The sequence below is a fragment of the Chiloscyllium punctatum genome, unplaced genomic scaffold (genome assembly GCF_047496795.1).
Source record: "Chiloscyllium punctatum isolate Juve2018m unplaced genomic scaffold, sChiPun1.3 scaffold_545, whole genome shotgun sequence".
Classification (NCBI taxonomy): Eukaryota; Metazoa; Chordata; class Chondrichthyes; order Orectolobiformes; family Hemiscylliidae; genus Chiloscyllium; species Chiloscyllium punctatum.
In genome coordinates, this window is record NW_027310279.1 from 93,537 (window position 1) to 107,500 (window position 13,964).

The window sequence follows — 13,964 nt, forward strand, 5'->3', positions numbered from 1 at the left end:
GACTGGAATCTAATCGAGGGGTTCGGGGTGGGGTTTATATACAGAATAACAGATACCCCGGGGAGGGAGTTACAGACTGGAATCTAATCGAGGGGTTCGGGGTGGGGTTTTTATACAGAATAACAGATACCCCGGGGAGGGATTTACCAACTGGAATCTAATCGAGGGGTTCGGGGTGGGGTTTTTATACAGAATAACAGATACCCCGGGGAGGAAGTTACAGACTGGAATCTAATCGAGGGGTTCGGGGTGGGGTTTATATACAGAATAACATATACCCCGGGGAGGAAGTTACAGACTGGAATCTAATCGAGGGGTTCGGGGTGGGGTTTATATGCAGAATAACAGATACCCCGGGGAGGGAGTTACAGACTGGAATCTAATCGAGGGGTTCGGGGTGGGGTTTATATACAGAATAACAGATACCCCGGGAGGGAGTTACTGACTGGAATCTAATCGAGCGGTTCGGGGTGGTTTATATACAGAATAACAGATACCCCGGGGAGGGAGTTACAGACTGGAATCTAATCGAGGGGTTCGGGGTGGGGTTTATATACAGAATAACAGATACCCCGGGAGGGAGTTACAGACTGGAATCTAATCGAGCGGTTCGGGGTGGTTTATACAGAATAACAGAAACCCCGGGGAGGGAGTTACAGACTGGAATCTAATCGACGGGTTCGGGGTGGGGTTTATATACAGAATAACAGATACCCCGGGAGGGAGTTACAGACTGGAATCTAATCGAGGGGTTCAGGGTGGGGTTTATATACAGAATAACAGATACCCCGGGAGGGAGTTACAGACTGGAATCTAATCGAGGGGTTCGTGGTGGGGTTTATATACAGAATAACATATACCCCGGGGAGGAAGTTACAGACTGGAATCTAATCGAGGGGTTCGGGGTGGGGTTTATATGCAGAATAACAGATACCCCGGGGAGGGAGTTACAGACTGGAATCTAATCGAGGGGTTCAGGGTGGGGCTTATATACAGAATAACAGATACCCCGGGGAGGGATTTACCAACTGGAATCTAATCGAGGGGTTCGGGGTGGGGTTTTTATACAGAATAACAGATACCCCGGGGAGGAAGTTACAGACTGGAATCTAATCGAGGGGTTCGGGGTGGGGTTTATATACAGAATAACATATACCCCGGGGAGGAAGTTACAGACTGGAATCTAATCGAGGGGTTCGGGGTGGGGTTTATATGCAGAATAACAGATACCCCGGGGAGGGAGTTACAGACTGGAATCTAATCGAGGGGTTCGGGGTGGGGTTTATATACAGAATAACAGATACCCCGGGAGGGAGTTACTGACTGGAATCTAATCGAGCGGTTCGGGGTGGTTTATATACAGAATAACAGATACCCCGGGGAGGGAGTTACAGACTGGAATCTAATCGAGGGGTTCGGGGTGGGGTTTATATACAGAATAACAGATACCCCGGGAGGGAGTTACAGACTGGAATCTAATCGAGCGGTTCGGGGTGGTTTATACAGAATAACAGAAACCCCGGGGAGGGAGTTACAGACTGGAATCTAATCGACGGGTTCGGGGTGGGGTTTATATACAGAATAACAGATACCCCGGGAGGGAGTTACAGACTGGAATCTAATCGAGGGGTTCAGGGTGGGGTTTATATACAGAATAACAGATACCCCGGGAGGGAGTTACAGACTGGAATCTAATCGAGGGGTTCGTGGTGGGGTTTATATACAGAATAACAGGTACCCCGGGGAGGGAGTTACAGACTGAAATCTAATCGAGGGGTTCAGGGTGGGGTTTATATACAGAATAACAGATACCCCGGGCAGGGAGTTACAGACTGGAATCTAATCGAGGGGTTCAGGGTGGGGTTTATATACAGAATAACAGATACCCCGGGAGGGAGTTACAGACTGGAATCTAATCGAGGGGTTCGGGGTGGGGTTTATATACAGAATAACAGATACCCCGGGGAGGGAGTTACAGACTGGAATCTAATCGAGGGGTTCAGGGTGGGGTTTATATACAGAATAACAGATACCCCGGGAGGGAGTTACAGACTGGAATCTAATCGAGGGGTTCAGGGTGGGGTTTATATACAGAATAACAGATACCCCCGGGAGGGAGTTACAGAATGGAATCTAATCGAGGGGTTCAGGGTGGGGTTTATATACAGAATAACAGATACCCCGGGCAGGGAGTTACAGACTGGAATCTAATCCAGGGGTTCAGGGTGGGGTTTATATACAGAATAACAGATACCCCGGGAGGGAGTTACAGACTGGAATCTAATCGAGGGGTTCAGGGTGGGGTTTATGTACAGAATAACAGATACCCCCGGGAGGGAGTTACAGACTGGAATCTAATCGAGGGGTTTGGGGGTGGGGTTTATATACAGAATAACAGATACCCCGGGGAGGGAGTTACAGACTGGAATCTAATCGAGGGGTTCGGGGTGGGGTTTATATACAGAATAACAGATACCCCGGGGAGGGAGTTACAGACTGGAATCTAATCGAGGGGTTCGGGGTGGGGTTTATACACAGAATAACAGATACCCCGGGAGGGAGTTACAGACTGGAATCTAATCGAGGGGTTCGGGGTGGGGTTTATATACAGAATAACAGATACTCCGGGAGGGAGTTACAGACTGGATTCTAATCGAGGGGTTCGGGGTGGGGTTTATATACAGAATAACAGATACCCCGGGGAGGGAGTTACAGACTGGAATCTAATCGAGGGGTTCAGGGTGGGGTTTATATACAGAATAACAGATACCCCGGGGAGGGAGTTACAGACTGGAATCTAATCGAGGGGTTCAGGGTGGGGTTTATATACAGAATAACAGATACCCCGGGGAGGGAGTTACAGACTGGAATCTAATCGAGGGGTACAGGGTGGGCTTTATATACAGAATAACAGATACCCCGGGGAGGGAGTTACAGACTGGAATCTAATCGAGGGGTTCGGGGTGGGGTTTATATACAGAATAACAGATACCCCGGGGAGGGAGTTACAGACTGGAATCTAATCGAGGGGTTCGGGGGGTTTATATACAGAATAACAGATACCCCCGGGAGGGAGTTACAGACTGGAATCTAATTGTGGAGTTCGGGGTGGGGTTTATATACAGGATAACAGATACCCCGGGGAGGGAGTTACAGACTGGAATCTAATCGAGGGGTTCAGGGTGGGGTTTATATACAGAATAACAGAAACCCCGGGGAGGGAGTTACAGACTGGATTCTAATCGAGGGGTTCGGGGTGGGGTTTATATACAGAATAACAGATACCACGGAGAGCGAGTTACAGACTGGAATCAAATCGAGGGGTTCGGGGTGTAGTTTTTATACAGAATAACAGATACCCCGGGGAGGGAGTTACAGACTGGAATCTAATCGAGGGGTTCGGGGTGGGGTTTATATTCAGAATAACAGGTACCCCGGGAGGGAGTTACAGACTGGAATCTAATCGAGGGGTTCAGGGTGGGGTTTATATACAGAATAACAGATACCCCGGGGAGGGAGTTACAGACTGGAATCTAATCGAGGGGTTCAGGGTGGGGCTTATATACAGAATAACAGATACCCCGGGAGGGAGTTACAGATTGGAATCTAATCAAGGGGTTCAGGGTGGGGCTTATATACAGAATAACAGATACCCCGGGGAGGGAGTTACAGACTGGAATCTAATCGAGGGGTTCGGGGTGGGGTTTATATACAGAATAACAGATACCCCGGGGAGGGAGTTACAGACTGGAATCTAATCGAGGGGTTCGGGGTGGGGTTTATATACAGAATAACAGATACCCCGGGGAGGGAGTTACAGACTGGAATCTAATCGAGGGGTTCGGGGTGGGGTTTATATACAGAATAACAGATACCCTGGGAGGGAGTTACAGACTGGAATCTAATCGAGGGGTTCGGGGTGGGGTTTATATACAGAATAACAGATACCCCGGGGAGGGAGTTACAGACTGGAATCTAATCGAGGGGTTCGGGGTGGGGTTTATATACAGAATAACAGATACCCCGGGGAGGGAGTTACAGACTGGAATCTAATCGAGGGGTTCGGGGTGGGGTTTATATCCAGAATAACAGATACCCCGGGAGGGAGTTACAGACTGGAATCTAATCGAGGGGTTCGGGGTGGGGTTTATATACAGAATAACAGATACCCCGGGGAGGGAGTTACAGACTGGAATCTAATCGAGGGGTTCGGGGTGGGGTTTATATACAGAATAACAGATACCCCGGGGAGGGAGTTACAGACTGGAATCTAATCGAGGGGTTCAGGGTGGGGTTTATACACAGAACAACAGATACCCCGGGGAGGGAGTTACAGACTGGAATCTAATCGAGGGGTTCGGGGTGGGGTTTATATACAGAATAACAGATACCCCGGGGAGGGAGTTACAGACTGGAATCTAATCGAGGGGTTCAGGGTGGGGTTTATATACAGAATAACAGATACCCCGGGGAGGGAGTTACAGACTCGAATCTAATCGAGGGGTACAGGGTGGGCTTTATATACAGAATAACAGATACCCCGGGGAGGGAGTTACAGACTGGAATCTAATCGAGGGGTTCGGGGTGGGGTTTATATACAGAATAACAGATACCCCGGGGAGGGAGTTACAGACTGGAATCTAATCGAGGGGTTCGGGGGGTTTATATACAGAATAACAGATACCCCCGGGAGGGAGTTACAGACTGGAATCTAATTGTGGAGTTCGGGGTGGGGTTTATATACAGAATAACAGATACCCCGGGGAGGGAGTTACAGACTGGAATCTAATCGAGGGGTTCAGGGTGGGGTTTATATACAGAATAACAGAAACCCCGGGGAGGGAGTTACAGACTGGATTCTAATCGAGGGGTTCGGGGTGGGGTTTATATACAGAATAACAGATACCACGGAGAGCGAGTTACAGACTGGAATCAAATCGAGGGGTTCGGGGTGTAGTTTTTATACAGAATAACAGATACCCCGGGGAGGGAGTTACAGACTGGAATCGAATCGAGGGGTTCCGGGTGGGGTTTATATACAGAATAACAGATACCCCGGGGAGGGAGTTACAGACTGGAATCTAATCGAGGGGTTCGGGGTGGGGTTTATATTCAGAATAACAGATACCCCGGGAGGGAGTTACAGACTGGAATCTAATCGAGGGGTTCAGGGTGGGGTTTATATACAGAATAACAGATACCCCGGGGAGGGAGTTACAGACTGGAATCTAATCGAGGGGTTCAGGGTGGGGCTTATATACAGAATAACAGATACCCCGGGAGGGAGTTACAGACTGGAATCTAATCGAGGGGTTCGGGGTGTAGTTTATATACAGAATAACAGATACCCCGGGGAGGGAGTTACAGACTGGAATCTAATCGAGGGGTTCCGGGTGGGGTTTATATACAGAATAACAGATACCCCGGGGAGGGAGTTACAGACTGGAATCTAATCGAGGGGTTCGGGGTGGGGTTTATATTCAGAATAACAGATACCCCGGGAGGGAGTTACAGACTGGAATCTAATCGAGGGGTTCAGGGTGGGGTTTATATACAGAATAACAGATACCCCGGGGAGGGAGTTACAGACTGGAATCTAATCGAGGGGTTCAGGGTGGGGCTTATATACAGAATAACAGATACCCCGGGAGGGAGTTACAGATTGGAATCTAATCAAGGGGTTCAGGGTGGGGCTTATATACAGAATAACAGATACCCCGGGGAGGGAGTTACAGACTGGAATCTAATCGAGGGGTTCGGGGTGGGGTTTATATACAGAATAACAGATACCCCGGGGAGGGAGTTACAGACTGGAATCTAATCGAGGGGTTCGGGGTGGGGTTTATATACAGAATAACAGATACCCCGGGGAGGGAGTTACAGACTGGAATCTAATCGAGGGGTTCGGGGTGGGGTTTATATACAGAATAACAGATACCCTGGGAGGGAGTTACAGACTGGAATCTAATCGAGGGGTTCGGGGTGGGGTTTATATACAGAATAACAGATACCCCGGGGAGGGAGTTACAGACTGGAATCTAATCGAGGGGTTCGGGGTGGGGTTTATATACAGAATTACAGATACCCCGGGGAGGGAGTTACAGACTGGAATCTAATCGAGGGGTTCGGGGTGGGGTTTATATCCAGAATAACAGATACCCCGGGAGGGAGTTACAGACTGGAATCTAATCGAGGGGTTCGGGGTGGGGTTTATATACAGAATAACAGGTACCCCGGGAGGGAGCTACAGACTGGAATCTAATGGAGGGGTTCGGGGTGGGGTTTATATACAGAATAACAGATACCCCGGGGAGGGAGTTACAGACTGGAATCTAATTGAGGGGTTCGGGGTGGGGTTTATATACAGAATAACAGATACCCCGGGGAGGGAGTTACAGACTGGAATCTAATCGAGCGGTTCGGGGTGGGGTTTATATACAGAATAACAGATACCCCGGGGGAGGGAGTTACAGACTGGAATCTAATCGAAGGGTTCGGGGTGGGGTTTATATACAGAATAACAGCTCCCTTGGGGAGGGAGTTACAGACTGGAATCTAATCGAGGGGTTCGGGGTGGGGTTTATATACAGAATAACAGATAACCCGGGGAGGGAGTTACAGACTGGAATCTAATCGAGGGGTTTGGGGTGAGGTTTATATCCAGAATAACAGATACCCCGGGAGGGAGTTACAGACTGGAATCTAATCGAGGGGTTCAGGGTGGGGTTTATATACAGAATAACAGATACCCCGGGAGGGAGTTACAGACTGGAATCTAATCGAGGGGTTCGGGGTGGGGTTTATATCCAGAATAACTGATACCCCGGGGAGGGAGTTACAGACTGGAATCTAATCGAGGGGTTCGGGGTGTGGTTTATATACAGAATAACAGATACCCCGGGGAGGGAGTTACAGACTGGAATCTAATCGAGGGGTTTGGGGTGAGGTTTATATCCAGAATAACAGATACCCCGGGGAGGGAGTTACAGACTGGAATCTAATCGAGGGGTTCGGGGTGGGGTTTATATACAGAATAACAGACACCCTGGGGAGGGAGTTACAGACTGGAATCTAATCGAGGGGTTCGGGGTGGGGTTTATATACAGAATAACAGATACCCCGGGGAGGGAGTTACAGACTGGAATCTAATCGAGGGGTTCGGGGTGGGGTTTATATACAGAATAACAGATACCCCGGGGAGGGAGTTACAGACTGGAATCTAATCGAGGGGTTCGGGGTGGGGTTTTTTAACAGAATAACAGATACCCCGGGGAGGGGGTTACAGACCGGTGTCTAATGGAGGTTGTGTGTTTGTTTAGGTGGGTCTACTCGGAGTGTGATCCTGGGCCCTCCTCCCTCTCACGGTGAGTGTTGGGTTGGTTTTCCGAGTTGGTCTTTACAGTCCCTTTGTAACTTCGTACCTGGTCACTAACAGGTTCTCTCTCTCTCTCTGTCTCTCCCACCTTCCCTCCCCTTTCTCTCTTCTCCCTTCCTGTCCGTCTCTCTCCCTCTCTCTCTCCCTTCCCCCCCCCCCCACCCCCCCCACCCCCCCTAGCTGCCTGTCTCGGGGAGCCGGAGAGACACTCAGAGACGACGGGCAGTATCCGACCTCCGGCCCCCCTCGATTGGTTCGAGGAGCTGAATTGCAGTTGGATCATCGAGGCATTCTCCTGGGAACAGGTCACCATCAGGTGGGAGAGCAGGGATGGGCCGAATGGCCTTGAATGGGGCTGGCGACGGACTGGGGATTGGTTGGGGGGGAGGGGTGTGGGGATGATAGTCCGGAAGGGACAGGAGAGCGACAGCCCTTGGCGCTGTTCGACTGCGTGTGGCATCACGGACCTCTGGTGGGACAGGAATGGACGGGTATCGGGGTGGGGGGGAACGCACTCTCCCCCGGGTACAGTCAGGCCCGGCCCACAGGAAGTCGGGGGAGAGGGGTGGAGTCACTTACAGATCCAGGATGTCTGTGGGAGTTCCCCAGGAACCCCACCCAACTTCATCTGCTTCCTCCATGACCTTCCCTTGATGTTCAATGGTGTTACTGTCACTGAATCCCCCTTCCCCCCCCCACTATCAACATCCTGGGGGTTACCGTCTCCAACAAGAGAGAGAGAGAATCTAACCATCGCCCCCTTGATGTTCAATGGTGTTACCGTCACTGAATCCCCCTTCCCCCCCCCCCACTATCAACATCCTGGGGGTTACCGTCTCCAACAAGAGAGAGAGAATCTAACCATCGCCCCCTTGATGTTCAATGGTGTTACCGTCACTGAATCCCCCTTCCCCCCCCCCCCACTATCAACATCCTGGGGGTTACCGTCTCCAACAAGAGAGAGAGAATCTAACCATCGCCCCCTTGATGTTCAATGGTGTTACTGTCACTGAATCCCCCTTTCCCCCCCCCCCCCCCCCCACTATCAACATCCTGGGGGTTACCGTCTCCAACAAGAGAGAGAGAGAATCTAACCATCGCCCCCTTGATGTTCAATGGTGTTACCGTCACTGAATCCCCCTTCCCCCCCCCCACTATCAACATCCTGGGGGTTACCGTCTCCAACAAGAGAGAGAGAATCTAACCATCGCCCCCTTGATGTTCAATGGTGTTACCGTCACTGAATCCCCCTTCCCCCCCCCCCCCCACTATCAACATCCTGGGGGTTACCGTCTCCAACAAGAGAGAGAGAGAATCTAACCATCGCCCCCTTGATGTTCAATGGTGTTACCGTCACTGAATCCCCCTTCCCCCCCCCACTATCAACATCCTGGGGGTTACCGTCTCCAACAAGAGAGAGAGAGAATCTAACCATCGCCCCCTTGATGTTCAATGGTGTTACTGTCACTGAATCCCCCTTCCCCCTCCCCCCCCCACTATCAACATCCTGGGGGTTACCGTCTCCAACAAGAGAGAGAGAATCTAACCATCGCCCCCTTGATGTTCAATGGTGTTACCGTCACTGAATCCCCCTTTCCCCCCCACTATCAACATCCTGGGGGTTACCGTCTCCAACAAGAGAGAGAGAATCTAACCATCACCCCCTTGATGTTCAATGGTGTTACCGTCACTGAATCCCCCTTCCCCCCCCCCCCACTATCAACATCCTGGGGGTTACCGTCTCCAACAAGAGAGAGAGAATCTAACCATCGCCCCCTTGATGTTCAATGGTGTTACCGTCACTGAATCCCCCTTCCCCCCCCCCCACGATCAACATCCTGGGAGTTACCGTCTCCAACAAGAGAGAGAGAGAATCTAACCATCGCCCCCTTGATGTTCAATGGTGTTACCGTCACTGAATCCCCCTTCCCCCCCCCCCCACTATCAACATCCTGGGGGTTACCGTCTCCAACAAGAGAGAGAGAATCTAACCATCGCCCCCTTGATGTTCAATGGTGTTACCGTCACTGAATCCCCCTTCCCCCCCCACCCCCACTATCAACATCCTGGGGGTTACCGTCTCCAACAAGAGAGAGAGAGAATCGAACCATCGCCCCCTTGATGTTCAATGGTGTTACCGTCACTGAATCCCCCCTTCCCCCCCCCACTATCAACATCCTGGGGGTTACCGTCTCCAACAAGAGAGAGAGAATCTAACCATCGCCCCCTTGATGTTCAATGGTGTTACCGTCACTGAATCCCCCTTCTCCCCCCCCCCCCCACTATCAACATCCTGGGGGTTACCGTCTCCAACAAGAGAGAGAGAATCTAACCATCGCCCCCTTGATGTTCAATGGTGTTACCGTCACTGAATCCCCCTTCCCCCCCCACCCCCACTATCAACATCCTGGGGGTTACCGTCTCCAACAAGAGAGAGAGAATCTAACCATCGCCCCCTTGATGTTCAATGGTGTTACCGTCACTGAATCCCCCTTCCCCCCCCCCCCACTATCAACATCCTGGGGGTTACCGTCTCCAACAAGAGAGAGAGAGAATCTAACCATCACCCCCTTGATGTTCAATGGTGTTACCGTCACTGAATCCCCCCTTCCCCCCCCCCCCCCCCCCCACTATCACATCCTGGGGGTTACCGTCTCCAACAAGAGAGAGAGAGAATCTAACCATCGCCCCCTTGATGTTCAATGGTGTTACCGTCACTGAATCCCCCTTTCCCCCCCCCCCACCCCCCCCAATATCAACATCCTGGGGGTTACCGTCTCCAACAAGAGAGAGAGAGAATCTAACCATCGCCCCCTTGATGTTCAATGGTGTTACCGTCACTGAATCCCCCTTCCCCCCCCCCCCCCACTATCAACATCCTGGGGGTTACCGTCTCCAACAAGAGAGAGAGAATCTAACCATCGCCCCCTTGATGTTCAATGGTGTTACCGTCACTGAATCCCCCTTCCCCCCCCCCCACTATCAACATCCTGGGGGTTACCGTCTCCAACAAGAGAGAGAGAATCTAACCATCGCCCCTTGATGTTCAATGGTGTTACCGTCACTGAACCCCCCTTCCCCCCCCACTATCAACATCCTGGGGGTTACCGTCTCCAACAAGAGAGAGAGAGAATCTAACCATCGCCCCCTTGATGTTCAATGGTGTTACCGTCACTGAATCCCCCTTTCCCCCCCCCCCCCCCCCAATATCAACATCCTGGGGGTTACCGTCTCCATGGCCTGGCCATGTCCTCAGTCTCCCAGCTCCCTCTGCAGCTCCCTCTTCACTCCCTGATGGTGTCTGTTGTCCCTGCAGGTTTGAGAGTTTTCACCTTCCCTGTCAGCTGGAGGTCTGACTCTCTGGGTCCCAGGACAGCCTATCCGATCCCTCTGCGGTTTCACCCAGCCGCGAGTTCTCACCTTCTCAGGGGGCAGTGTCCACATCAACCTCCGAGCGGTTTACCCTGTCGGGCCCACATTCACACTCTCCTACTACAAAGGTAAGACACTACCTCGATCTGTCAGTGTCCCCCTCACCCCCTCCCTGTCTCTGTAACTCCCTCCCTTTCTCTGTAACCCCCTCCACCCCCTCCCTGTCTCTGTAACCCCCCTCCACCCCCCTCCCTGTCTCTGTAACCCCCTCCCCCCCCTCCCTGTCTCTGTAACCCCCTCCACCCCTCCCTGTCTCTGTAACCCCCCTCCACCCCCTCCCTGTCTCTGTAACCCCCCTACACCCCCTCCCTGACTCTGTAAACCCCTCCCTGTCTCTGTAACCCCCTCCACCCCCTCCCTGTCTCTGTAACCCCCCTACACCCCCTCCCTGTCTCTGTAACCCCCCTCCACCCCCTCCCTGTCTCTGTAACCCCCCCTCCACCCCCTCCCTGTCTCTGTAACCCCCTACACCCCCTCCCTGTCTCTGTAACCCCCCTACACCCCCTCCCTGTCTCTGTAACCCCCCTCCAACCCCCTCCCTGTCTCTGTAACCCCCCTACACCCCCCTCCCTGTCTCTGTAACCCCCCTACACCCCCTCCCTGTCTCTGTAACCCCCCTCCACCCCCTCCCTGTCTCTGTAACCCCCTACACCCCCTCCCTGTCTCTGTAACCCCCCTCCACCCCTCCCTGTCTCTGTAACACCCCTCCACTCCCTCCCTGTCTCTGTAACCCCCTCAACCCCCTCCCTGTCTCTGTAACCCCCCTCCACTCCCCCCCTGTCTCTGTAATCCCCTCCCTGTCTCTGTAACCCCCCTCCACCCCCTCCCTGTCTCTGTAACACCCCTCCACCCCCTCCCTGTCTCTGTAACCCCCCTCCACCCCCTCCCTGTCTCTGTAACCCCCCCTCCACCCCCTCCCTGTCTCTGTAACCCCCTACACCCCCTCCCTGTCTCTGTAACCCCCCCTACAACCCCCTCCCTGTCTCTGTAACCCCCCTCCAACCCCCTCCCTGTCTCTGTAACCCCCCTACGCCCCCTCCCTGTCTCTGTAACCCCCCTCCACCCCCTTCCCCGTCTCTGTAACCCCCCTCCACCTGCTCCCTGTCTCTGTAACCCCCCTCCACCCCCTCCCTGTCTCTGTAACCCCCCTCCACCCCCTTCCCTGTCTCTGTAACCCCCCTCCACCCCCTTCCCTGTCTCTGTAACCCCCCTCCACCCCCTCCCTGTCTCTGTAACACCCCTCCACCCCCCTCCCTGTCTCTGTAACCCCCTCCCTGTCTCTGTAACCCCCCTCCACCCCCTCCCTGTCTCTGTAACCCCCCTCCACCCCCTCCCTGTCTCTGTAACCCCCCTCCACCCCCTCCCTGTCTCTGTAACCCCCTCCCTGTCTCTGTAACCCCCCTCCACCCCCCTCCCTGTCTCTGTAACCCCCTCCACCCGCTCCCTGTCTCTGTAACCCCCCTCCACCCCCTCCCTGTCTCTGTAACCCCCCTCCACCCCCTCCCTGTCTCTGTAACCCCCTCCCTGTCTCTGTAACCCCCCCTCCACCCCCTCCCTGTCTCTGTAACCCCCTCCCTGTCTCTGTAACCCCCCTCCACCCCCCTCCCTGTCTCTGTAACCCCCTCCACCCCCTCCCTGTCTCTGTAACCCCCCTCCACCCCCTCCCTGTCTCTGTAACCCCCCCCACTCCCTCCCTGTCTCTGTAACCCCCCTACACCCCCTCCCTGTCTCTGTAACCCCCCCCACTCCCTCCCTGTCTCTGTAACCCCCTACACCCCCTCCCTGTCTCTGTAACCCCCCTCCACCCCCTCCCTGTCTCTGTAACCCCCCTCCACCCCCTCCCTGTCTCTGTAACCCCCTCCACCCCCTCCCTGTCTCTGTAACCCCCTCCCTGTCTCTGTAACCCCCTCCACCCCCCTCCTGTCTCTGTAACCCCCCTCCACCCCCTCCCTGTCTCTGTAACCCCCCTCCACCCCCTCCCTGTCTCTGTAACCCCCTCCACCCCCTCCCTGTCTCTGTAACCCCCCTCCACCCCCTCCCTGTCTCTGTAACCCCCCTCCACCCCCTCCCTGTCTCTGTAACCCCCTCCACCCCCTCCCTGTCTCTGTAACCCCCTCCACCCCCTCCCTGTCTCTGTAACCCCCCTCCACCCCCTCCCTGTCTCTGTAACCCCCCCACTCCCTCCCTGTCTCTGTAACCCCCCTACACCCCCTCCCTGTCTCTGTAACCCCCTCCACCCCCTCCCTGTCTCTGTAACCCCCCTCCACCCCCCTCCCTGTCTCTGTAACCCCCTACACCCCCTCCCTGTCTCTGTAACCCCCCTCCACCCCCCTCCCTGTCTCTGTAACCCCCCTCCACCCCCTCCCTGTCTCTGTAACCCCCCTCCACCCCCTCCCTGTCTCTGTAACCCCCCCACCCCCTCCCTGTCTCTGTAACCCCCCTCCACCCCTCTCCCTCCTCTCTCTCTCACCCCCCCTCTCTCTGTCACCTCTCTCACTCAGTCACCTCCCTCATCTCCCCATCTCTCTCTCCCTCTCCCTCCCTCTCCCCCTCCCTCCCTCTCACCCCCTCCCTCCCCCTCCCTCCTCTCTCTCTCCCCCCCACCCTCCCACTCTCTCTCTCTCTCTCCCCCCTCCCTCCTCTCTCTCTCACCCCCCTCCTCCCTCCCTCTCTCACCCCCTCTTTCCCCCACCCACCTCTCTCTCTCCCCCTCCCTCCTCTCTCTCTCACCCCCCTCCTCCCTCCCTCTCTCCCCATCTCTCTCCCTCTCCCACCTCCCTCTCTCACCCCCCCCCTCTCTCTCCCTCTCCTCCCTCCTCTCTCTCTCACCCCCCCCCTCTCTGTCACCTCTCTCTCTGTCACCTTCCTCTCTCCCTCCCTCCTCCATCCCTCTCTCTCCTCTCTCTCTCACCCCCCTCATTCCTCCCTCTCTCCCTATCTCACTCACCCCTTCCCACCTCCCACCTCTCACCCTCTCTCTCTCTCCCTCCTCCCCCCCCACTCTCTCCCCCTCTCTCACCCCCTCTCTCTCCCCCCCTCTCACCCCCCCTCTCTCTCCCCCTCACTCACCCCTCTCTCTCACCCCTCTCTCTCCCCTCTCTCTCCCTCTCTCTCTCCCCCTCTCTCACCCCTCTCCCTCTCTCTCTCCCCCACTCTC

The 13,964-nt window shown here is 54.4% G+C and overlaps 1 protein-coding gene across 1 annotated transcript in view; it reads left to right on the forward strand.

Moving 5' to 3' along the window:
* Window positions 1-10,697: 10,697 nt before the first annotated feature.
* LOC140473195 (low-density lipoprotein receptor-related protein 10-like) overlaps window positions 10,698-13,964 on the forward strand; it is a gene marked incomplete at both ends in the record, with an annotated part of 8,782 nt that continues 5,515 nt past the window's right edge. The window contains 1 exon segment of the mRNA XM_072567571.1: window positions 10,698-10,875. Within this exon segment, the coding sequence (XP_072423672.1) occupies window positions 10,698-10,875 (178 nt within the window).